The 25306-nt window shown below is 40.0% G+C and overlaps 1 protein-coding gene across 1 annotated transcript in view; it reads right to left on the bottom strand.

Moving 5' to 3' along the window:
* Positions 1-563: 563 nt before the first annotated feature.
* The window catches only part of UXS1 (UDP-glucuronate decarboxylase 1), a 55689-nt gene continuing 30946 nt past the window's right edge, over positions 564-25306 (bottom strand). The window contains exons 5-15 of the mRNA XM_054973434.1: positions 24372-24432; positions 16706-16886; positions 14466-14570; positions 12893-12952; positions 11821-11942; positions 9340-9459; positions 6932-6975; positions 4364-4424; positions 3802-3859; positions 3234-3337; positions 564-1282 (exon numbers count right to left, since the gene is read on the bottom strand). Coding sequence (XP_054829409.1) covers positions 1151-1282; positions 3234-3337; positions 3802-3859; positions 4364-4424; positions 6932-6975; positions 9340-9459; positions 11821-11942; positions 12893-12952; positions 14466-14570; positions 16706-16886; positions 24372-24432 — 1048 coding nt within the window. The 3' untranslated portion in view covers positions 564-1150. The remainder of the gene's footprint in view (positions 1283-3233; positions 3338-3801; positions 3860-4363; positions 4425-6931; positions 6976-9339; positions 9460-11820; positions 11943-12892; positions 12953-14465; positions 14571-16705; positions 16887-24371; positions 24433-25306) is intronic.

Here is a 25306-nt window from a genome sequence, read left to right as displayed (position 1 = left end):
GGGGAGAACAATGCTGTAAGCAGCTTTGGGTCCCCCACTGGAAAAATAAGCAGACAGATGAGAGAAAGAGGCTTGCACAAGAGCTATAGCTCTGCCACAGCTGCGGTATCAGTACTGTATAGTTTAGCCCTTAGAGCGGATGGTAGGAATGTGCGTATTAGTACAGCAAAAAACTTGTTTCTTCTCCTGTAAGACCCGAGGAAAGCATTATATGAAAGTTTAAGCATGTGCTTGACCTTACCATTCATCTTAATGGGGTTATCACTGCTTACCTGAGGCTCGTCTATGCCACTGACATTATTTCATGTACAACCTAATATCTCTTGAAAATATTAATGAAGAACTCAGAGAGGGAAGAACGTCCCTTACATTTTTTGTATTTTGGTATCACAGTATTATGCAAGAGGCAAACACATTCACCCCCACCAGGTTTAAGTTTACTTGAAAAACTGACATTTCTCTGTTTCAGTATTTTATTAAAATAGCATCTTCAACCACTGGTAACCAATAATACATTAACCTTCCCGCCCCCCACCCCCCCGGGAATATACACAACACAGTAGTGATTTAAAATAGCATTTATCCATGATAGTCAGTGAAAATATTTCAAATTCAAGTGTGCAACTAGAACTAAACATTTGAAAAAAAAGATTTAAAGAATACATAAAGCTCTCATACAGCATTTTTATAATTCTATAATACTAAAATGCCAGTGTTTTGAGTCACCTGACAATACTGCAAGCCTGTTTTTTTTTCCTTTATGCATAGTATCTCTCCTTTAAAGTACCAGCTTTATAAATAAATTGGCATTTTCTCATCTTATCTGCAGCTTCACAAAGAAACCAGTAAATAAAACTGTCAATGACAGTCACAACAAAATGATCTCACAGCAAGGTATAAAACTTGAGGATACTCAAAAAAAGATGCATCTATCCTATTTTACATAAAAAGACAGATTTAAAAAGTGCAAGGCAAAGATTGCAGTTTTCTTATTTAGGCACATCCACTTCTTTAAAGCAAGATTCAGAGTGAAATTCCAGTTTTTTTTCTTCATGATACCTGTTTCTGAAGTCTTTTTTAAAAAAGACAAGTTACACCTTCTCAAATATAAGATACAGAATTTATTTCTTATTGGAACTGAGTAGTTTTTTTAGTTATGTCTTGTTCTTCCTTTTTTTATCCTGGCAGGTTTGGGTTTAGGAATATATTGATTATTTGCTTGATATTCCAGTTCTTTGCGAAAGTAATGAATTGCTTTATTTAAGCCTTCTTCCAAGGGGACCTATTTCCAAAGAGAGAAGATAAAGCTAAATGAACAATACTGTTTAGCGCTGAAGTTACGAAAATTCTTCTCCGGTCATGAAATCTTTCATCATCATAGCTGTATAACAAATTGGTTATATTTGATAGATGCAATTGCAATCCATTATATATTTGTATACCACAAGTTATTTAAAAGGCCACCTGTGTTGCCGATGACTTACTTTTTATCCTGGTGCAGGTTCAGTGAGGTTGTCGGCAACACTGAAGACACAGCCCTCCAAAGGAGGCCTCTGGAGAGACAGAGGCAATGGGGAGGTGGTGCGGTGGCAGCCCCGCAGCAAGCTCCAACCAGGCCAGGGCAGCGCAATGGGCCCTGGAGTGCTTCTGTGCGCCACCCTGGCAGCACTCCTGGAGCAGGAAACCAGCAGGAGCTGTTTTCTAGAGCCGTTTTTTTTAAAAATGGGCTTGGTTGCTAGCCTTCAAATATTCTTCCGAGTTCATTCCTATGAAAGCTGTGTGACTTGATAGTTATCTGTTATTCAGCTTCCATAATGTGTGAGGTTGGCATCTGATAGGTCTCTGTAACAACCTGTATTCTTGTTACCACAGGCCCGATTCTCTTCCCCAAAGTAGCAGCAAAGGATTATTTGTTGGAGGAGATGTGGGAAAAGGTATGCCCTCCTCCTAACGTATCTCTTCTCACTGTCTGAAGCATTCATTGCAGAAAAAAGGTGGCTGATCCTGTATTTGTCATCAGTGACAAATACAGTCCAGAAGACTACTTTTACCTGTTCAACAAATAAACCCATATATTGGAAAAGACTACAGGAAAAAATCTCAGTCAAGCCACTGCAGCGTCTTCTGCACAGAGTTGACTGAACTTGCACAGCTACTTCAAAAAGCTGGGTAGTGGAATATGGGAGAGTGGAACCTCCATAGGGATCCCCGGCATATACTGAAGAGCTTGGGAAGCTCTATGGGATAAGAAACTGGTGAGTTTCTACAATTAGCTGAAGGCCAGAAACCCTGCCAGGGACACACTGGCCACTCCGGCTCCTGTTACTAGAATGTCTATGATGCCCAAATCCGACCCCCCCCCCAACCCGCCAACTGCTCTTTGTGAATCAGGTGCATTGCAGCACATGGCACTTACCATAAAGACTGATTTTTCTCACCAATGACTGGTGTTGTGAAGGGGCTGCTTCCCCCTCCACACTTCAGTTAAAACACTAGATCCGTACAAGGGGAGGGGCTGTGGCTCAGTGGTAGAATATCTGCTTGACATGCTGAAGGTCCGGGGGTCCATCCCAGGCATCTCCAGTCAGCAGGATTGGGTAGGAGGTGATGTGAAGGGCCTCTCTCTGCCTGAGACTTGGAGAGCTGCTGCCACTCTGAGCAGACAATACTGACTTTGATGGACCAGTAGCCGTGTGTGTGTGTGTGTGTGTGTGTGTGTGCACGCGCCCATAAGTAGGTACACCAGATCCAACTGACCAGTTTGGCTATTGCTATTTACTCCCTCAGGTTTGAACATCCTAAACCTTGTTTCAGGCTCTGAACTGTCACACACTCATTTCAGTAAACGGAAACTAGTACTCTTAAGAAGGGACTTTCAATCTTTTGAACAAACAGGGTTTTCTTTCCTGCGTAGGCAGCACAAAGTGCACCTCCTAAAAACAAGCCAGTACAACTAAGTGTGTCAAAACTACATAGATGTGTCAATATGAGAAGAAACTAAAATTCTTGCTCAGTCACCAGATTATACAAACCATCATTAAGACATGGCACTGCTACAGAGATGCAGAGATATGTGAAGGCACGGAAAACACCGGAGTGGGTGGATGGGGAACTGGGAAAAAAATCACAGATCTGCTCTGCAGAGCAAGGACCGTTGAGGACCATTCAGTTACTAAAGATGCTACATTTTGAAGCTCAATCACACACAGTGCTGCTGTGCTAGCAATACATACCACAGGTTCCCAACCGAGTAGCAACTTGGCTTTCCTGATGTCAGGCTTTCGTTTCTGAGGGTCATCTTGAGCCTCTGACAGAAACTGGATTTCACTTCCACTGCCTGTAAATTCACACAGCTATGTTATTATTTGCTAGCTTTTTATGTTTTCAGTTTTTATCAAGCAGGCCACATAAGGTAATTTCTAATGTCCCCTAGTTTTCTCAGGTATTTCAAAATAGACTCCATCGAAGACTTCACTGTCTCCAAAATATAATACATAGTCAACAAGCCACAGAGGCCCAGAGCCTGATTTCCTAACCATGCATACGAGAACAGGGAAGAGCTTTAAAGGCGTATACACTCCTCCTCCTGCCTTCCTATTACCAGTCCCTTTCATTTCCATTATGGTCTGCATTATATCTGCACCAGTATTAACACCACGGTTAACTTCCCACCAAGAAGCCTCCTTCTCACCACCCCCAAACCCCAATTTGTAACTATTCCATTCAATGACACTATATGCCAGCAAATACAGGTACGTGATATGTACTTTTTGCTTTAAAGTACTTATGTCTCTTACTTACCAACTAGCTTTTTAATTAACTGGGCAAATTCTAGGATAGTATGTTCTTCTGGATTCCCCTGAGGATACAATGGCAATTAATTAAAAAACATTTTTAAAATGTTTTCTGTAACATGATAATATCTAGTAGGCTAAACTATGTTGCTAAGTGTTGCTCCGTTTCAGAGCTACAGTAAAAAGCAAACAAAAGAATTTTCAGAGAGCTTAAGACAATTTTTTTTCTTTGAGATGCATGCAGCATATTATAAAAGCTGACTTTACCAGCAAGTTATGAAATTCTGCCAATGGATGCTAAGGACACAGTACACTATTGTTTCTGTAGATAATGATGTCAATACAGTCACAATGCTAATTTTACTTTGTGTTTCATTTCCATCTTTTGGAACATATACACACAGCAAATAACTAATCAGCAGAGTAAGCAGGGCCATAGCCCACCAAACTGCACAGCGCCATCAAGATTCTCTAACACCACTTGCATTTGATAAAGATGCTGTTTTGCTCCCCTTCCATTTGGTTAGATCCACACTAAGAAGAAGGCTGGAAACAAAGGGTTTGCTTACCAAGTTAACGGGGGTGCTGACATTGCTGTTCATTAAGGCCACCAACCCATTCACAAGGTCGCTGCAAAAAGAGGGCAACAGCATTTGAGTCAAGATTGATTTCCTTACACATTCAGCGCCTGATCCTTCAGCATGCTTCTTAAGTCTTCCATGTGGAAACACTTCTAAGTAGTGGCAGATGTTAAATAAATACCAGCCCCAGAAGTAAACAAACCACTGTGGACCCCAGAATAATGTATTAGAAACCTGCAACCCACCACTCCACTAATCAAAGTTTGAAGCCTTCCTCCAAGTTAAGTGGGTCTTCTTCCTCTGGAAAACCTCCCAGTTAGCTGCTGAACACCACATATGAGAGGAAAGCAAAGTAAGAAGTGCAGTAGAAAGTCCAAGTTCAGAGAAAAGGTGTTTGTGGCCCCAGATCCAGACAGCAGGCCAGGTCACTTTCCAGGGCCATTTATGGCAAGTCCAACTTTCTCCGTTAGTGAAAGATGGTTCCTTCTATGTGGAATGCTTAACCGCAGCGTATGAATCTTGGCTTGGAATGGCTTGCTGCCTGGATTACCTGCTGTAACTTGTTACATACACAGCGTCAGAAGTCACTCCGGTGGCTATTTTGTAGAGCCCCTCCAAGGAGGAGCTAGAGAACCATATGGCTTCTCTGTGTATTTCTCCCAATGGGTCCCTGGCTGCTGCCTGCTGGAGTCGATGGATGGAATAATCTACACATAATGGACACCGATAGAGAACTGTGTAGCAGCTGTCAGGAGTGGAAATAAACCTCTGCTGGATTAACTGAAAGCTCCTGTACCCAACTTCCTCCTTTACATATATAAACTGCATATCCATGTTATAAACACAAGATGGCAGCGATGCATTAGAAAAAGCTGAAGATATAGCGGTGCCGGTATTTTTAGTCTCACTACTACAGTATTTTAAAAATATTAATCTATTAAGAGAGATTTGTCAGCATTATTTCATAAACGGTGCATTCATAGGGAAATCACAAGTTTCAGGTCTTGGGTTAGGAATGGCAAGAACCTGGTTTCTCAAGTGCAGAGGGGATTAGCAGTCCTTAAAAGGTCCAGAAATAGTTATTAGTATTATACTGGTGTTCCAAGGATTCCTTGTAGGGTCTGCAATGATACTCCAGTGGGCCTGTGAGGCCTCTGCAAGGACAGAGGAGGCAACCCCTTCTCATGCCACCTGGCTAACATGAAAAACGGAGTCTTCTCAGTTTTCCTGGAATAGGGGAGGGACTCTGCTTCAGGGGAAGTGGATGAAATCATCTTCCTTTTGATGAGGAAGAGCTCACACAGCTGCCATCAACTGAGGCCATTACCAGATCACCTGAAAGCACGAGCCAGAAGACGTGCTGATTGGACACTGGGAACTGCAGCTCAAACAACTGATGGCTTTGGCACCAAAAGCACGGCTAATGCAGTCATCGTAATTACTTGTGGTAAAAAACTGCACTGGCTTTCACTCTGTTTTCCAATGCAAGGGATTTCAGCATAAAGCGATTCCTTTTGGTTGCAGAGTTATAAAGAGAAACTATAAGTCTACAGCAAAAAAGGAAAAGAGGCTCAAAAAAAATAATGCTGTTGCAATAATATATTGGGTTCTCAGCTTCTATCTATCTACAGGCTACAGTTTGATAAATATTACTGATTTTTAATAAAAAGCCTCAGGTGCAGGATGACCACAGCAGGGACCAAATTAAGGAAAATCACGCCACTTTGAGAGACTAAAAAATGCATTTTTTCCCATCCACACAGTATCCAAAGGTGATTTGCACTGTGACCTTTCCAAAAACATCACATCAAACCAGATTTAAAAAATATTATAGCAAAGAAAACCAGAAGTATGATGAATAAAGGACAACACTAGATACTCCCCAAACCAGCACTACACTAAGGAAGCCAAAGCAGAGCAAAACATCCATGTGGAAATAACCCTTGGACAACTCAAAGCTTTTCCTGGTCCCTTCCCACTCCTGTTCAGCCAGCCTCTGGCTATACTTTACTAACTAATCCAGGGAACCAACCAAGTTTTTTTCCTGTCTCAGGAGCAAAGCCCCTTCCAATCCAGGGGTCAGACTGGTTAGATCTTTGGCTCCAGGGCCTTTCAAGTTGTGGCTCTATAGAATCAGTTACCCTTCTGAGAGCTGACTTGGTCAGCCATGTATGATCAACAAAACATTACTAGTAACCTTGCTTTTAAAGTGTCGCTGGTAAAGGTTTAATGGTACTGCTCTGATGAGGGAAGCCTCTAGGTGGAGAAATGCAGTGTCCCCCACACTTCGAAGGGTGGGGGGATCAAAATGGGTGTGCCTGGGGTGTAAGTTTGAGAACCAGAGCTCTGAGCAACTGGGAAACTTCAGAGAGATGCAGAAATAATGACTTCAGCTTACAAAATCAGGAGTTGAAAAGTAACATGGCTGATGTCACTACACAACTGATGTTAAAACACGCGCCCCCCCTCCCCCCGGCCAACACTTCATTCATGTTCTTATTTTGTTCAGTGCCATCCTTCAGTTATATTACTCAGAGGAGGATCGAAAGCTTGTACCTGACATACTGGAACGCTCTTGTCTGACTGCCAGGCCCATAAACCTAGGGGGAAAAAAACGAAAGAAATTAAAATCTACATTACTGACGTATCATAATCTAGGACAGAGAAGAAGCTGCAAGCAATTATGATCACTTTTGCCTTGGCACCCAAATGGCAACTCGCATTTGAGAAAATGGGTCTAAAGCAAAATAAAGAATCCAACCATAGCGCTTTTACCTATCAAATTACTTTCCAAGTGCCTCTACCAGTTCATTAGCTTTAACCTATGGAAATGATTAGATGTATTATAATGGCAGAAATTCTGTTCAAGAACGCTTTAAAGCATTTGCCGTAAAGAGTTCAGAATGGACTAAACGGGTAACCTAACACCTAGATTTTGGTTCCCCCAGCTTTAGAGATGGATCTGGATTGTGTCCCATTTGTTTTTTATACCCAATGTAGCTTACAACATTGATCTCCCCGACTCCATTTTATCCTCACGACTTGTAAGGTTAGGTTAAGAAGGGGCCACCCAAGGGAGCTTCCCTTGCAGAGTGGGGATTTCAACTTGCATCGCCCAGATCCTTTTCCCGACACCCTTAGCACTGCACCACGCTATCTCACTTGGCTATTTAACTTTGCTGACTGGGATAAAAAGACTCCGAGATCTCCATTCCTACTCATATTTGACGAAGGGAACTTGACTCATGACCGTTTATACCCTGGAAACTCTTTCTTGTCTTTTGAGGTGTGACTGGACTCGAACCTTGCTTTGCTATTGCGTTTTCTTTTGCTTTTTTTCTCAGTATCTGCTGGCCACTTTTCACTGTCTCTCTACTTCAATTTGTTCTAACAACGCAGTCAGCATTTCTTAATGTACCACTTGCCAGAAAAAGCTACCTTTTAAAAAATGAGATGGAAATCTTTTGACAGTAAACAAATACTTGATTTTTGATTTATGTAAGGCTGAAATAGTCAAGTGATGCGGAGGAAAGAGAAGTGAAGCAGAGTGTTTCCAATGACTGTCCTGACAGTTTTACAGCCTGAAGAAAATTTACATCAGCCTCTTTTCCTAGTACCTAAACAAATGTTAAGTTGAGAAACTGGGATCATCAAGTGTCCTAGCAACACTCGTCAACCTGCAGGCTACAAAAGCTTTATAGGTATTCAACTGTTTGCTGGAAAAGAAGATATTTCAATCTTCTGCAGCTCTCTTGGGTGAATCTCAGGAGATTTTACTGTGTTTCAAAATGAGTGCAATACCTCAGAACATTCTCATTTGAAATACTTTCTCAAAGGGGGGGGGAGGAGGTGTTGTTTTACCACTGATCGCATCTTTAACATGCAAGCGCTGATGTTACAAACAGCAAGTTAGGAATCCAACAAAGAATGAAAATTTTAAAACTTTATAGGAAATTCTCATTCTTCTATGCTTACAGCATTTATAGACCAAGGAATGCTAACAAAAGCTCAGGGCTTTGGATAGCGGTTGATGAAACCATCTATGTGGCCACTTTGTACATTGGCCACTTCTTGACTGTAGTGAAGATCTCCATGCGTGTGATCAGTTTTCACATCACCTAACATCAACTCAATTAACAGTTTTAACACAGACCATTCGTATAATTGGTCGATAGCTGAACAATCAACAGTGAATCCTAAGCAGAGCGACACCCTTCTATGCACAACTGACTTCAACGGGCTCAGAAGGGTAATAGCCCAATGGGCTCAGGAGGATTGCACCACAAGTGAAGCACATGCTTGTGTGAACATGCCCTGTGTGGAAGACAAACTTCACTATTTGGAAGTTATAGGCTAACTTGCTAACTGGAGAAAGCATTAGTCAGCTTATATAATGGAATTTTCACAGGGATGAACAATGGACACTATAAAACACCAATTCCTTTATTTTTAATGGTGCCGCTGCTGCCTTTAAACAATTATGTGGCATAATACTCCTGAACTATGCAGCCAAACTGGTGTCCATTTATTGGGACCTTTTCCACAAACGTTTAATATTTTATAGCAAAGATGAGGGCCTTCTAGGCTCAGGCTTCACAGTTACTTCCCTACCGCTAATTATGACATCCCATAAAATTCATTTACTTCATTTACACTCTACCATTTTGCCCCAATGGGGGCCCAAAGTGGCTTACCTCTTTCTCCTCCCCTCCATTTTATCCTTAACAACCCTGTGAGGTAGGTGAGAATGAGGGAGCGTGATTGGCACTGATGTCACCTAGCAAGCTTCCATGGCAGTGGAGAATCAAACCTGGGAGACTCAGATATTAGTCTGACAAAGTAACCCACTACACCACACTGGCTCTCAGTGATGGATTTTGCTTAAGAAACGACAAAAACTGCTGATTTGTATCTTCTTCACATATCCAATGAACGTCCCAGGAGGCAAGATGGTGAATACATACCGTTAAGGGTTCTCCCTGAAGAGCCTGCAGGATAAAGTTACTGACAACACGGCCGTCATTCATGTGCATCCGAGGACCAAAAGTATTGAATATTCTTGCAACTCTTACTTCTACACCTTCCTGAAATAACAAGACAGCCAGCAGAGTTTTTCTTAACCATTGCTAACTGAAGAAACTCTGGAACTAACAATGGACTCTGTGATTAAGAGTAAACATCCAGTAAGTAGCTAGCTTCTAAAAGGACACACCTAACAAAAATGTCCCAACTGCACACTGGAAGCCAGCACACTTTCTGTTTAGTATCAAAGCAAAAGAAAGAGCTTATATTTGCTGGCCAAATTCTATCATATGTCTATCACCTGTCTCTGTCCACAAGAAGGTCATGGTGGCTTATGAGTCTATCCTTCCCATTTTATCCTCACAGCCACCCTGAGAGGTTCAGCTGAAAGATTCCAACTGAGTCAAAGCTTTGTGACAGAACATGGCCAGACACACACCAGTCATCTACCACTGCAGCAGAATGGCTCTTGATGCATCAAGAAAAGAGATGGACATCAATTTGGCAGTCAAATCATTGTGTACATCTCTTTTGCGGAAGGGCAGAATCAGTGTCCCAGAACACAATCCAGCTAAACTTCCAACTCATGAAAGCTATTTCTGAAGATGTTTTAAAAATGTGTTATGAGTCTTGTTTTACAAAATATGATCTACAATACGGATCTATGTAAAGTTTTGTGGATTTTAAAAAGAGAAATTCAGTATGAACTTTTCTTTCAATTTCTTAGACTTTGGCTCCATACATTATTTTCTCCTGTGTAGCAAGAGTATAATTTCCACCTTACTGTTTATATCCAAAATGTTCATAGCCTAGATGCTTGGAGAACCTGCTGTTCCCTCACAAGGAAGTTTATAATGCATCATTTTACACCCAGCTGACACAATATGGCATGGCAGAATATACCACTGAACTTTACCATCTGCTTTCCAGCTTTTCTTTTAATGATGCCTCAACCACACTGTGGACTTTAAAAAATAAATAGCATAAACAATGAGCAATGTAGCCCCGTGGCGCAGAGTGGTAAGCTGCAGTACTGCAGCCCAAGCTCTGCTCACGACCTGAGTTCGATCTCGGCAGAAGCTGGGTTCAGGTAGCCGGCTCAAGGTTGACTCAGCCTTCCATCCTTCCGAGGTCGGTAAAATGAGTACCCAGTTTCCTGGGGGTAAAGTGTAGATGACCGGGGAAGGCAATGGCAAACCACCCCATAACAAAAGTCTGCCAAGAAAATGTCGTCATTAGGCCAGTAATGTCTCGGTGCTTGCACAGGGGACTACCTTTACCTTTTTTACCTAAACAAATGGGCTAGTCCAAACCAGATTTCCCACACTGTAATTTATGTTTCTGTGCATGTGCTAATTGATTGTTGTAACATCTTCTGATCAGGTTATTTCCATATTTATATACCCAGTTATGTTATTTTTGGTAGCATGAAACTAATACAGTATACATCCCAACTGGAAAGCAATTAAAAAGAATAAAACTTCGCTGCTTGTCATTTCCAGGTGATGTCCCCTGCAGCAGAGGTCTAGGCTGATTCTCAGGCGCATCAGAGCAACTCCTCCCCTTACTTGTGAGCCCCTACAGAGCTGTATTGTTGGCTGCTTTTTAAAAGGGCCTGCTGCTTATGGAGCCAGGGTGCCACGCCTCCTGCCTCTTTGCATGCCTGCTAAAAACAGCAGCAAGACAATGAGGTAAGATCACTCCACAGTTTTGCCCCTTAACTTATTCCTCACTATGGCAACCTAGTGCTTGACTTGCTTCTCCTGTGCCCAGCATTTCGGTCTGCTGCCAATAGTCTGCCTCTGCCATTAGTGATATCCTAACTCTGGTGCCCTCTTCCTGTCACATGATTCTGACATCATATAACTTCTTGTCATGTACTTGCAGCTTAGTGGGGCCCATGCTTAGTGGGTTCCATGTTGGAAAGGGTGAAAAATACTTCCGTAGAGATCTGAATAGGAATTACAGATGCAATTTTAGAACAGCACCTAATTAAAAAAGCTAATTTTCATATCGTCTAAGACTTTCAAGCAGCAAATACCAGTTCAAGTCTTTTAGAATCCTTTAAGGATGATTTTGTTTCCATATGTATAAATCCAGTTACCCAGACCACAGACTGGATCCAATGGTTACTTCCTATCCTCAAAATAAATACTCCTCCCATCCCCAAAGGAAAAGGAGCCACTGCATCTAATCCCATGTGTTTTAAATCACATTGCCTTAAGATTCTTAGAGAGACTAACATAACTTTGGGATATTCACCAAAAATTATTCAAGATACATAGCACCTCCAGCTTGACATCTACTGACAACTTCTTTGGCTACTAAATAGTAAAAAAAAATTAAAAGCAATAATTTGGTTTTCATCTGTATTTTTCTAATTTTTATTTTTTCTAATTTTCTGATACAAATATTTCAGATACCTGCTTCATATATGCATAGCACATTGTTTCCGCAACTCTCTTGCCTTCATCATAACAAGCTCTAGGTCCTATCGGATTCACATGACCCCAGTAATCTTCATTTTGTGGATGAACTTCAGGATCTTAAGAAGGGACAAAGATGTTATGAGTTTTGCACATTATCTAGTAACATAGAAAGTACATTAACCCCAATAGCTGAAATTTCAGCTGAGCAGAACACCCTCCCAATTTGCTTTTTGCTTATAAAGTAGCATTCCTATCTCTTCCCCCCACCTTCAGTTCTTTTTGAATTATCCCACTCTTATCAGGAATCAGATACAGAAAAGAGATGTGTCAAAACTAGACAACCAAGCCTGCTTGGCTATGAGCTGATGTCAGTAAGGGCAAATGAAGACAATTTAGAGAAGGTACAATGCTTTCTATACTGATCACATGACTAATAGGCCACACATGCACTTTTGCAGAGGAAATGATTTAAAGGGTGATCACCCATTTATCTAAATAAGATTTGATAAAATATACTCTATCATTTGCTCAGTCTTAATTTTGGCACACAGCATGATTGTTTTGTCTTATTTAATACCACACACACACAAAGCTACCAACACTCCATTCTAATCCTGGCTTCTCTTTTCTGTCCAATTGTAACTTTGAAACGCTGATGGAATCAACTTCTTTATGCCAGGAAATCACATATGAGCCTACTTTAATTTGATGAAAAGTTATTCTGAATTCACCACCAATTTTCATTCAGTTGAAAGACCCATCGATACACATGTTCCAAATTGTTTTAGCACGGATTAATGGTCAAGAAAAGATGAACTAACATATCGGGAGTGAGAATAAGTCAACAGCTTTTTAAAATGTGTGTGTGTTTTGAACAGGCTTTATGAAGGGATGACAGCAAATGGCTGAATTAGTAGAAAACACTGCATAGCGAAAACCCATTGATGCAAACAAAGCAAGTGTATATGTTAGAGGTTTGTCAGATGGTTGGGCTTTCCCCATAAGCACAGATGGCTTCCACCCAAATCAACTGCTATTAATATGCCAAGACAAGCCCTCTTCTTACCTCCATAAACTTCAGAGGTGGATGCGAGAAGAAGTCTTGCTCCGACCCTCTTTGCTAATCCTTAAAAAATAAAAACAAAATGTCAGTGAAATGAAAATGGGGTTACTCTTTGGTTTTGAATCAGAGTTGATGAAAATAAACAACACAACAGAAAGCCATGGACTGCTTTGACAAGCGCATAATGGTATGATGTCTACCCTGGAATATGTTTACTAGTCTTCTGTTTCTGATGCAAAACTGGCTTTTTTACTGGAAATTTTGTTGCACACCTATCCACTATGCCATGTAATGCAAATGGTATTAGCCCACCACAACAATATCATTTCAAACTTATGAGCTTCAACCTGCTACAGCCATGGAGCCACAAATCTACTGAATGTATCTCAGAGAACATGGCTTGTACAAAGATTGTAACTATCTCAACATGCAGCAAGACAGCACACAGGATTCAAGCTTCTGGTCTGCATGAAAATGGCATGATATCTACAGGGCATGCAGGAAGGCATGATAGTTATATGGTATGCACAAATAGGTTTTCCTCCTTCCCATCACACCAAGAGTGTTCTGTTAGTAACACCGTCATGCTAGTCACCATGATCATCAGAATGTAAATTTTAACTACCTGCAGGCAGGTAGTTTAAAAAGATAAGTATCACCTAGGCCTCTTCCGCATGGTGAACTTTAATTTGGCTTTCTCCATATTCAGCCCATGAGGATTATCCACTTTATTCATCAGTTCTGGCCACATACTGCTTTGATTCTTTAATTCTTCACTCTCAGGGAGTTGAACTAAAGTGGTATCCGGTTTTTATTTCTGCACTAGAAAAATGCCCTGATTCTGCTATGGGCTTTGAGGATTGGTCAGTTTCCTCAGTCCATGGGCTGAGGACCCAGTTTCCACAACCGATTACTCAGAAAACTTACAAAGGTGTTTTAGTCTTTTTTAACAGCACCAACAATACACTGTTATTCAATTTTTTAAAAATTCAGGACAAAAACGTAATTGGTTGCTGTTCAATTAATCAGGATGCAGGGGAATAAAGGGGAGGACAAAAGGCATGGCCAAGGCAAGGCCTCACATCAAAGAAAGCATTCTGCACTTCAAAAAAGCCCCCGTTTGACTTTGCTGGAAAAAAAATATCAGGGTATATGTGCAGGGAGAAAAGCTACAGAAAAGCTGGGGAAAGACTGATTGCATGGCAGTTGCAGCTTTTCTCTGTGTGGAATGCAAAAAAGTCTGGAAAGCAGTTTGGAGACTGAATTGGGGTATTCTGACCATGCATGCAGAAGTCTGGAGAGAAATCGATGCAGTAAAGGGCCAGAACCGATGAAAAAGCCCTGTGCGGAAAAGACTAAACATAACACCAATATAAAAATCAACCAACTGACAATGAATAAACACTAAACGTAGCAGAAAACCACCAATTATTATAGAAGCAGAATATTTGTAATTTGATATGCTAGTAAACATGTTTAAATTTGGAATGGACCTCACTTCAATAAAATCAGACCAAAAGCTTAATTTGATTTTAGAGTTTGTTGAACAAATAAGTTAACTGAGATTTAAACTCACCTAACATGTTCAGTGTTCCAATGGTATTGGTTTTTAAAGTCTTGATAGGATTATACATGTAATTTGGAGGAGACGCTGGAGATGCTAGATGATAAATTTGGTCCACTACAAAACAGAAGTTTAAAAAATTACATTTTATCAGATCAGAAAGTTAGGAAAAATCACTTGCAGTTCTCAGTGAAAGTAGTACAATTCTTCAACCTTGACATCATTCTGTAGAGATAAAGTCATGTGCACATGTAAGATGTAGATAACATTTCCATCTGTATCTTGCCACTGCAAGATTGCACTGGACAATGTAGCACAAACTGAACATCTTAAGAAAAACAGAATTAGAAAATGTGGATAATTTGAACATTTCCTCTGAACAGCCATGCGCTGGTTCATGTGTGCATGTAATTACTTGATTTTTCAATTCCTAATTTGCTGTATGAATGTGTGAACTCACTTTATTGAAATCCATGGCAATTTTTGTCTTGTGTCTGATGCGGTTATCAAGTGATAAATATGCATACATGAACTAACCTTTGCCATTCATTTGAACAGAAAGAAATGTGGGATGGATACAACAAATGGAGGACCATTCAGGTGTGAATCCAATAGTAGTCAATTCTCTGCTGAAGTCAATAAACAGATGCTACAATAAGTAGGTAGTAGTTTACTATGACAGCAGATGTTGGACAGACGGATATAAAAAAAGCTACACAGCCTAAAAATTCATTCTCAGAGAGAGCTATGAAAAACATTTGTAATACCAAATCTTTGTAATACGAAAACCACGCAAAAAGGAAATCAATTCACTTTCCCATATCCTATTGTAACTGACAAATTTATATTGGTACAGTCACCCAAACAACTTTTCATTCAATTAAATAAATTACACTGCTGCAACGAAAACTCATCTGCTCCATATGGATTGTTTGAAATAGAGTGGATAAATATTTTAGGTGCGCAAGCTTACTTTCAAACCATCGTTACAGGGAAGTGTTTGTCTAGAACTGGTATGTCAATTCCAAGGGTACACTTTTACAGGCAACTGTGAATTTCTGCCTCCTTCTATATTTTCCCCTTGCTGCTCACATATAGCAGACACTTTGAGCTGAGCAATGTCTTTTTGTTCAGTCACACTGGGATTGCCTTTCAAACGCACAATAAAAATAAGCTATATACATACCCAGTCAAGGCTGGAACCTGGCACTAAAAACAGGCTCCTGATTTAATAATGTCCCACTGGTATTATTTAACCAAAAGCTACTGATTGTATGTGAAGTGCTGCAGGCCATTAGCAAATTCCAACTGTGCAGCTACACCTCCATGATCCAAAAGCAAAAGTAGTCAAGACAAGCTAACAAATCTTATTACTCCCAGTTTACAACAGTTTCAGTGACATGGGAAAAGAGTTTTTTTAAAGGAATGTGACAGTCTCAGCTACAAAATTAATGTTTATGATGTTTCACGGTCTTACAGTTACAGAAATAAAGCCAATGCTCAGTCTAACAACAACAACTTCATTTAAAAATGCACTTAAAGCTTGTTAGTGCATAGATGGTTACATACCAAATCTATCTGAATATTCTATAGTATCTGTATAGTCAACATATAGTAAGGAAGCAAGACCATAGTGACACACTAATGTAAACTCTGTAGGCAATGTATGCATATTCATTCCAGTTCCAATACAAAAGAAAAAGACTGAACATATAAAACCATTACGTTAGAGGAAACAATGCATGCATGAGTAGGCATTAGTTTTAATAGAGACAAAGGCAAGCTGTTGGAGAGCCAGTGTGGTGTAGTGGTTAGAGTGTTAGACTAGGATCTGAGAGACCTGGGTTAGAATCCCGACTCTACGAAGCTTGCTTTGTGATCATGGGCCTGTAACACACTCCTAGCCTAGCCTACCTCACATGGTTGTTGAGAATGAATGAGGATCTGCAGATTGGTTCTGTGGGTGGAATGGTTCCAATTAATCTAATCTAAAAGTAGTGTCATTCTGAATTGATAAAGGTTCTTACTTCTGAAATGCAACTAGGTCTAAAAAATTTCACAGCTGCATTTTCCACCCCCTTTCAGCTTCCAGCCACTGCGAGTCGTTCAGCTGCCCAATTCCCACAATGGCATTGATAGCACACTACCCCCACCCCAATTTCTTGAAAGAACTTTTGCCAGCCACAGAGGTTGTAGTAAGAGAGAACATTTGACAGCTTTCATGCAGACACAGTGCAGCTCAAGAGACTCACCTTCGATGTAGAGGGGCTCTACGACATCATGATTAATCAGTTCAAAGTTCTCATGGCCAATCCAGTGTTCCACGTTTCTTTTCCTGCCCGTAAAGAAGTTGTCCACAACTGTAACTTCATGGCCATCCATCATTAGTTTGTCAGTAAGATGAGAACCCACAAACCCTGCTCCTCCAGTTATCTGCATTAGGATAGTTTGCATATAAATTTTTCTTCTCTTTTACATAAAAAAGACATAGCAGACAAAGTCCACAAATATGAAATGAATCAAAAGCAGCTGTCAGAAGGTAGCGTATTAGATAGGGGGGAAAGGGGAAGAGGAGGCAAAAGAACCCCAACATTGCTTGTGTGTTTCAAGTTTCAAAAACGTACTCTATTTTCTTTCATAGATCCACCAGCTTTGTAAAATTCTGAACTGTTAACTTTGAAGTAAATACAAAAATCAGAAGAATGTTTTAGTACAATAGTTTCTTAGGCAAACTAAAACAGGTCTCCCAACACCTTAAATAATAAATTTTGCTTTCATTCAGTAGAAAGCAGAAACCAGGGACATCACCAGGTTTCCAGTGTCCCAAATGCTTATGTTTCTTATGTACAGTATACAATGTTGCAACCCTCTCACAACTGAAACACAGATGGTAATAGTTCCCAGAATGCAGTATTCACACCACCACCTACAAAGAGTCATGAATATCTCTTGTCTGCACTCTGGATGGATGCTCCTGCATGTAAAAAAGGTCTCTGCACATGGAAAGCTTTCATATCAAGGAAAGATAATCTCCCCGGATGTGCCAAACCTTCTGTGGACCCGTAGTCTGAAGTTGTATTCCCAAGAACAGGGGCCATACAAAACATGCTTTTCATGAAGAAGGCCCAAGATTTAATCCCTACTATCTCCAGCGTAGATAGCAGGTGTAACACCTTTTCTCCAGTTGAGATGCTGGAGAGCTGCAGCCAGTCAGCATACATGACCAAGTTAGATAGCCTGACTTGACATCTGTTTAAATGACTACCACATGCTACTTCTGCACATCTGTACTGGCCCCATGGAAAACTTCAATGTAATATAGGTTAAGGATAAAACTGTTACTTCCTCATTTGCACAATGTATTTTTTATATCTCTGGCCAATGGAAAAAAAAACTGTCTCGAGTGATGCTCTTTCCTTTGTACCTCAGAGTTTTTAACAAGCTTCCAACAACTCTGCACAGAGATACTAAATGAGAACTGTTAGGTCTGACCAGAAGCAGCAGAGACAGAGACACAAGCCTCTATAGCTTGGGTCATTTAGAAGTTCTTGTTTCACGCAACATTCCAGAGGGCATAGAAAACAACTGAGTACTATTGAACTACTGAAGCAAACAAATGGGCTTCAGTCTGATGTGACAACTTCTTCAGGGTCGATTATGTAACAGCCAAATTCAGTGCCCAGCTAAGGAAGCCAAAACAGCCACTGTGGATTTGTAACTGCAAACTGATTCTCTCAGTAAGTAGCAGTGAGTTTCCTTGTGGTTTCTGAAAATATTAAATATCCTTGATAATGTACTGCCTTCGCCAATTATTTGTTAGTAAGTATATTCATACTGATTAAGAACAGAAAATTATATTAGATTATGGGGAAATGATATGCTGGTTTTTAACGAGCTAAACAATTTTTAGCCCAGCTTTCCTCTTATTTTATTTAGCATTATTTAATTCAAATGTCTGACAAACCAGCCAGTAAAAAAGGTACTATAAACACAGACATTAAATATGCACAAACAATAATTCATTTTTAAACAATGTCATCAGTGTTAAAAATTTACTAATGTATTTTTTCTTAGATGGCATTCAATCACTCACAGCTGGAATTAAGTACCACTTTGTAACAGCCACTTGAGAAATAGCATTTCCATACATTTTAAGTCCACATTAAAGATTTAACCAATGTAGTTTTTCAGACATATAGCTATAATCTTTCTACAAAGTTCAATTCTAGACAGCAATAAACCTATACACTGACATATAGCTGGCTAGGATGGAACTCAAAACCTTCAGTGTAGCTAAATCTAAACTCCTTCCCTCATTCCTAACAAGCTGTTGTAGCACTATAGAGATTCAGATGGTGGATTGTAGCCAAAGATTTGCAGAGGTTTTGGAATTTAGACTGAAGGAGGCTTCTGGTTTTCACAGCTGTTTAGGTTTGCTGGCGACTTTATTTGGTTTAAAATAGTATTTTTTATACAGTGGTTAAGTGGTTCAGCTGCAAATCGGCACTCTGCTGGTTGGAATTCCACTACTGCAGTGAGCTCAGTAGGTGGCCTTGGGTAAGCCACTCCTCTCAGCCCCAGCTCCCCAGCTGTATTGTGGGGATAATAATAACACTAAGTGGAAGCACTAATTTGTCTAGAAGAGCGGTATATAAGTGCAGTTGTTGTTGTTGTTGTTGTTATTCAAATTTCACACAACACAATCAATAATAAAGATCACATGTTATCATTGACTGGCCTTGCTGAGCTGATACAAGTTTCTATCAGAGACCTAAGTACCAGCCAGGTATCGGTATAAAATGTACACTGTTCCAAGTAATGCCGTCGTTTGCAGTTCTGTAGGTGTTATATCAGAAAGCTGCAGTTTTTCCATATAAATTGTTAAGTTTTTCGAAATAGTTCCCAGTGCCCCGATGACAATGGGGACTACTGTTGTATTCTTCATCCGTAGTCAAGTGGTTTCTATTGCCAGATCTCTATATTTAATCATTTTTCTTGTTCTTTTTCTTCGACTCTGACATCCCCCAGAATTGAAAGGCTATTAGCCAAACTTTTTGGTTTTTTTCCACAACTGCTATGTCTGCTGTATTATGTTCAAGGCGTCCATCAGTTTGTATTCTAAAATCCCATAAGATCTTGACTTGATCATTTTCTAGCACTTTTTCCACCTGATATTCCCATGAATTCTTTGATACTGGCAGATTATACTTTTTACTCAATGACCAATGAATCAGCTTTGCGACCCTGTCATGTCCAGCTTTGTAATCCATCTGTGCAATTTTGCTGCATTCACAAATAATGTGGGACACAGTTTCATCTTTTTCCTTGCAAAGTCGACATTTTGGATTTTCAATGATTTTCTGAAGTTTGGCTTTCACAACATTCATTTACAATGCTTCTTCTTGTGCTGCGAACATCAGACCTTCAGTTTCTTTCTTGACTGTACCCATCTTCAACCATGCCCAAGTAAGGCTACTGTCACTTTTTCCTTCAATATTTTTTAGATGTTGCCCATGTAAGGGTTTGTTCTTCCAGCCATTTAATCTATTCTCAAACTGTCTTCTTGTAGTCAGCCTTTGTTTCGGTTGTCTTTAATATGTTCTCTGTTTTCACAACCTGAAGTAATTTTTCTGTACTTCTACTGATGTAATCATTCCGGCCTCTCTTTTCTTCTTCCACTACCTGATGTACTTGTAATAGTCCTCTTCCACCAAATTTTCATGGTAAACATAGCCTGTCAACATCACTTTTCGGGTGTAAAGAGTGATGCATGTTCATTAGTTTTCACGTTTTTTGATCCAATTTTTCTAAATTGCTTTGAGTCCAATCTATTATTCCAGCTGGATATCTGATCACTGGAATCAACCATGTATTTATGGCCTTGATTGTATTTCCACCATTTAATTTTGACTTCAGAATTTTTTGTACTCTCTTAATATATTCTTTCTGAGTCAGTTCTTTTACTTTCACATGCAGGATGTTATCTAATTCTAATATTCCAAGATATTTATAATTTTCATTATTTGCTAATGATTTCATAATGTCATCATTTCCAAGTTTTATTCCGTTAATATTTTTTACTTTTCCATGTTGCATGGAGAGTACTGCACATTTGTCTAAGCCAAATTTCATTTGAGTATCATCACTGTACATTTTCACTGTATTAAGCAATGATTCAAGTTCAGTGGGGTTCTTTGCATACAATTTCAAATCATCCATGTACAGGAGGTGGATTATTTTCCCAGCCTGATGAGAAATATAATAGCCCATTTTCATTTTCTCTAGGACCATTATCAAGGGGATTAATGAGATGTTGAATAATAAAGGCAACAAGGAATCCCCTTGAAATATATCTCTTTTGATACAAACTTCCCCAGTTTCTTCACCATAGGCCATTAGCAAGCATGTGTTATGACCCTTTCTTTCTCTTGGGTAGATTTTGCCTTTAATCTTTCTCTTACACCCTCTGTGTAGATTGCTGCCACCAGAAATATTATATTCCAAGATATTTTATTTAAATTTCCCCTTTAGTAACATGCCCAAGCGTCAGGTTCCTTTGTGGTACTATGTGGCCCTGAGGACAGAAATGGGATATAGGAATGACAGATCCTCTGGGATATAAAAAAACCAAAATAAACTTTTATTTTTATAAGAAGCATATTGGTTTCATATTATTTCTTAAGCTTGATGGTTTGAAAGAGTGTTATTGGTTCTTAAAGTTTCCTGTCATAGACACAGTCACACAGATCTTCTCTCAGGCTTCACAGAGTTTGCCTGCTTCAGATATCAACATCTCACTCAAATACACATAGACTTTCTCTCTCAGGTGCACACACAGTTTACCTGCCTCAATAGAATGAATATATAGTCTCACAGACACACACAGTTCAGGCTTCCACACAGGTTGCCTTTCTCTCAAAAAAACATGGACACTCTCAGGCTGCACTTAGCTTGCCTCTCTTGCCCCGACTGAATCTTTTCTCTCCCTCAGTAACTAAAAACTACATTCACTCTGCCCACACTCTGTCATCAACCAATCATATCAGTCACTCATTCCTCTCTTTCACCCCCACACTTCATCTGTACCACATCAAGCATTTAAAGACACATATACACTTAAAATCATTAGGGGTGTGCGCTTCGGTTCCCAGTTCAGGAAAAAACACCAAACCGGGTCCGATTGGTAAAGATTCGGTATTTCCGAATCAGGGAGAGTATGATGGCCCTGATTCAGAAATACCGAATCAAAGCTTCCTGAAGCAATTCGGATTGCTTCGGGAAGCTTCGGGGCTTTAAATGGTGCCTGGCCTCCCAGCCTCCCACCCCCCTTACCTGGGGCAGTATTCTGGCACCGGTGCCGGTGGCGCCAGCATTTGCTGCTGCCCTGCCAGCTGTTGCTTAGGCCTCTGTGGCAGCGTGGGCAATGCCAGTGCCGGCATTCACTGCTGCCCTGCTGCCGCTTCGGCCTCTGCGGTGGCATGGGCAGCAGCGCCAATGTTCGCTTCCACCCGTCACTTCGGCCTCTGTGGTGGCGGGTGGCATTTGCCATCGCCCTGCCGGCCGCTGCAAAGGCCAAAGCGGCGGCGCAGGCGATGGCACCGGTGTTCGCTGCCGTCCTGCCGGCCGCTGCAGAGGCCGAAGTGGTGGTGTGGGCAGCGCCAGCTGCAGCCTTCCCCACTGCCCTGCTGGCCACAGCAGCAGAAGGCCTGCTCCGGCCTTTAAGGTGAGTGGGGTTGGTGGAAGGGGGGCTCAGGGAGGAGGTGGGAATCTCTCTTCGGTATGCTCCGAATCATTTTGAAGCATACCGAAACGATTTCCGAAAACTCATTTGGGTTATTCCGGATCGGTTTCCCGCTTCGGGTAAATCCGAAGCGGGAAAACAGAATCTTTTCCCTGCTGCATACCCCTAAAAATCATTACAGCATGTTTTCCCATTTTCACATATTTTCCTTAATGAACAGCCTGATGTTTTAGCTAATTCCAATCATTTCCAAGCAGGTATTAATCCAACTGTGTGACACTGAATCAAATACTTTTTTGTAGTCAATCCACGCCATATTCAAATTCATTTTTCTTCTTGAATTTTTCAGTACCATTTTGTCAATTAGCAGTTGATCTTTAGTGCCTCTTGACTTTTTAAAATTGCCTTTCTGCTCAACAGGATACATATTGTTCTCCATTAAATAATCATATACTGATGTCGCTAACATCCTTGTGAAAAGTTTGAATGTTGCTGGAAGGCACGTGATTTCCAGGTTCATTGCCTTTGCCTTCATCCTTCACAAACAGAAATGTGCGGCCTTTCGCGAGCCATTCTTCACTGGTGGAATTTTGAAGCGTTTCATTGAATTGCGCTGCCATGCGTTGATGAAAACTTGTTAGATGCTTTAACCAAACCCCATGCAATTCATCTGATCCAGGTGCTCTCCAGTTCTTCACATTCTTCGCTTGTCCAGCAACCATTTCAGTTATTGCCACATCATTCATCCATTTCCCTTTACATTCTTTACTAACACCTTTAATCCATGGGGCACTTCTGTTATGTTCTGCTGGGCTTTCCCAAATTTCTTGCCAAAATTTCAGAGCATCTTCTTTACATGGGGTGATGTTCTTCTGCACTGCATTTTCTCCTAGTAACTTCTAGAATAGTTGCTGATTGCTTCGAAATTGCAAATTTTCTTTATACTGTTTTATTCGCCCATCATATCTTTCTATTTTCTTTGCTGTTGCTGTTATCCATTGTTACTCCTCTCAGCCCCAGCAATCCAGCTGTATTGTGGGGATAAAAATAACACTAACTTGAGGCACTAATTTGTCTAGAAGAGCGGTATATAAGCGCAGTTATTGTTACTGTTGTTAAAGTGATGCAAATGAACATACACAACTACTGTAGCTATCTTCCAAGGGCCTGCTCTGGGTGCCCCAACCTTCTGACATTAGGTAGGTGGCATTCCAGGAGATGGTTTCTCAGATGTGGCACCAAAACTCTGGAATTTGCTCCCAAAAAAATTTATCTGTCATCTTTTGTTGCTGCCTTTCACCAGCAGGTGAAGAATTTTTTTGTTTCATTTGGTGGTCCTTCAGTGATCCCTCCTTCTTGCCCAATGTTTACATTGCTGTTTTTATGCCACTGTATGTGTATCTGAGCTCTTTTTCTAATTGTTTTAATGATATGTTGTTTGTTTGCTTTTGGCTATTGGCTTTTAAGATGTGATCTTATGTACGTTTTTAATTTGTTAGCTGCTTTGATGGTCCTTATGAGGGCAGAAAGATGAGGTATATTATTTTTAAAATAAATAAATATTTTTGAATGAATCAAGATAGAACATCCACCCACCAAACTCAAAAATCAAATTTATTATCCAGATTCTGCATTTGAGTACAGAAAAGTGGTATTGTATGCAACAGATTGCTTCCTGCCTTAGGGTCCATGGTGACCTTTATTTATATCTTTCTGTTCTTCTTGAGTTTTCAAAAACAATTTATGTGAAGCTTTAAGTAGATTCTGATTCAAGTACTGACCAAACAAAGCTAAGAAACCAGGCGCTCGTAGATCGTTCACCAATTCTTCATCTTTCAAAAGTGCTTTTAAAATTATACTATAATGCACGCTAAATTAGGACGCATGATTAGGGCATTCTCAGCTTCCATTTTTGAATTACGGAGCTACTTTCTATTGGAGACTTGCCAAAGAATAGTTTACAGGTTCACCTAATTTATTCACTGAGTACCCTTCATATTTTATTGTGCTACTAACACCCGGAAGTCTTTGGAATAGGGGAGATGAGGGGAAAGGCTTTAAAAAAGAGCACTCGTACAGGCCACACAGAAATGATCAGTTTTGCACATTTCTTCTCATTGATCCTATAGGGATATGTGCAGCACAGATGATTTTTTTAAAAAAAGTTACTAACTTACCAAAATTCTTTTACGATCCTTTTCAGATAGGAACTTCACCGGTGGATACTTCTGAGTAAAACTAAGAAACATTTCAAAACAGAAATAAAAGGATTTGATGATTAATAAAGTTGGTGAACAGTTACTTTTGTATATATGTACCCTTTAAAAAAAACTAAAGAGAGTTCAAGGCCACTTTCTTGTTGTTTTACTATGTTGTATGCTTTAAATTTTACTGTTGCCATATTTTTGCTAAGCCAGGTCAGTTCACTGTTGTCCAACATGCATTATATAAAATATCTAAGATGACTACAGAATGTAAAATAACATCACTTTCCCCAAATGTTAAATTTCACAAAGTAAACATGAACAAAAACATTGTTTTCTAGAGAATTGAAATCATTTGTTTATTCATCATAAGAAAATGGAAATTCGTTTAAAAGGAAATCTCTTACCAAATTTTCTATGCTATTTTTTAACTATTTTTAATAACTTCTAAATATGCTTTCAATATATAATTGTTTCATTTTGGATCTTGATGTTCTCTTTATGTTGTACAAATTTTCCTACTAGAGGTTAAGGAAATTCTATTGTTAGCGCAACACAATACCCTTGCAGGAGAACTTTTTAAATCTACTACTGCTCATGGTGGAAAATATTAGCTAATCTATTATTTGAACACACATTTTTGCTCTTCTCAAAAGCTCTTGATGAAAAACACTAGATCCCATTAAAGCCAGAGAACGCCTGTAACATTTCCAAACTCCAGAAGACCTATTTCAGAAAAGTAGAGGCTTAAATTTGATGCGAAACTGCTCATTAGTATAGCAGCAAAATTTGAGTCCAGTGCTACCTTAAAGACCAACAAGATTTTCAGGATGTAAGTTTTTGAGAGTCAAAACTCCCTTCCTTAAATATCTAACAAATCTTATACTTTGAAAACCCTGTTGGTCTTG

Source organism: Eublepharis macularius, chromosome 3 (assembly GCF_028583425.1).
Source record: "Eublepharis macularius isolate TG4126 chromosome 3, MPM_Emac_v1.0, whole genome shotgun sequence".
Taxonomy (NCBI): domain Eukaryota; kingdom Metazoa; phylum Chordata; class Lepidosauria; order Squamata; family Eublepharidae; genus Eublepharis; species Eublepharis macularius.
This window is presented reverse-complemented; position numbering and strand designations above follow the sequence as displayed.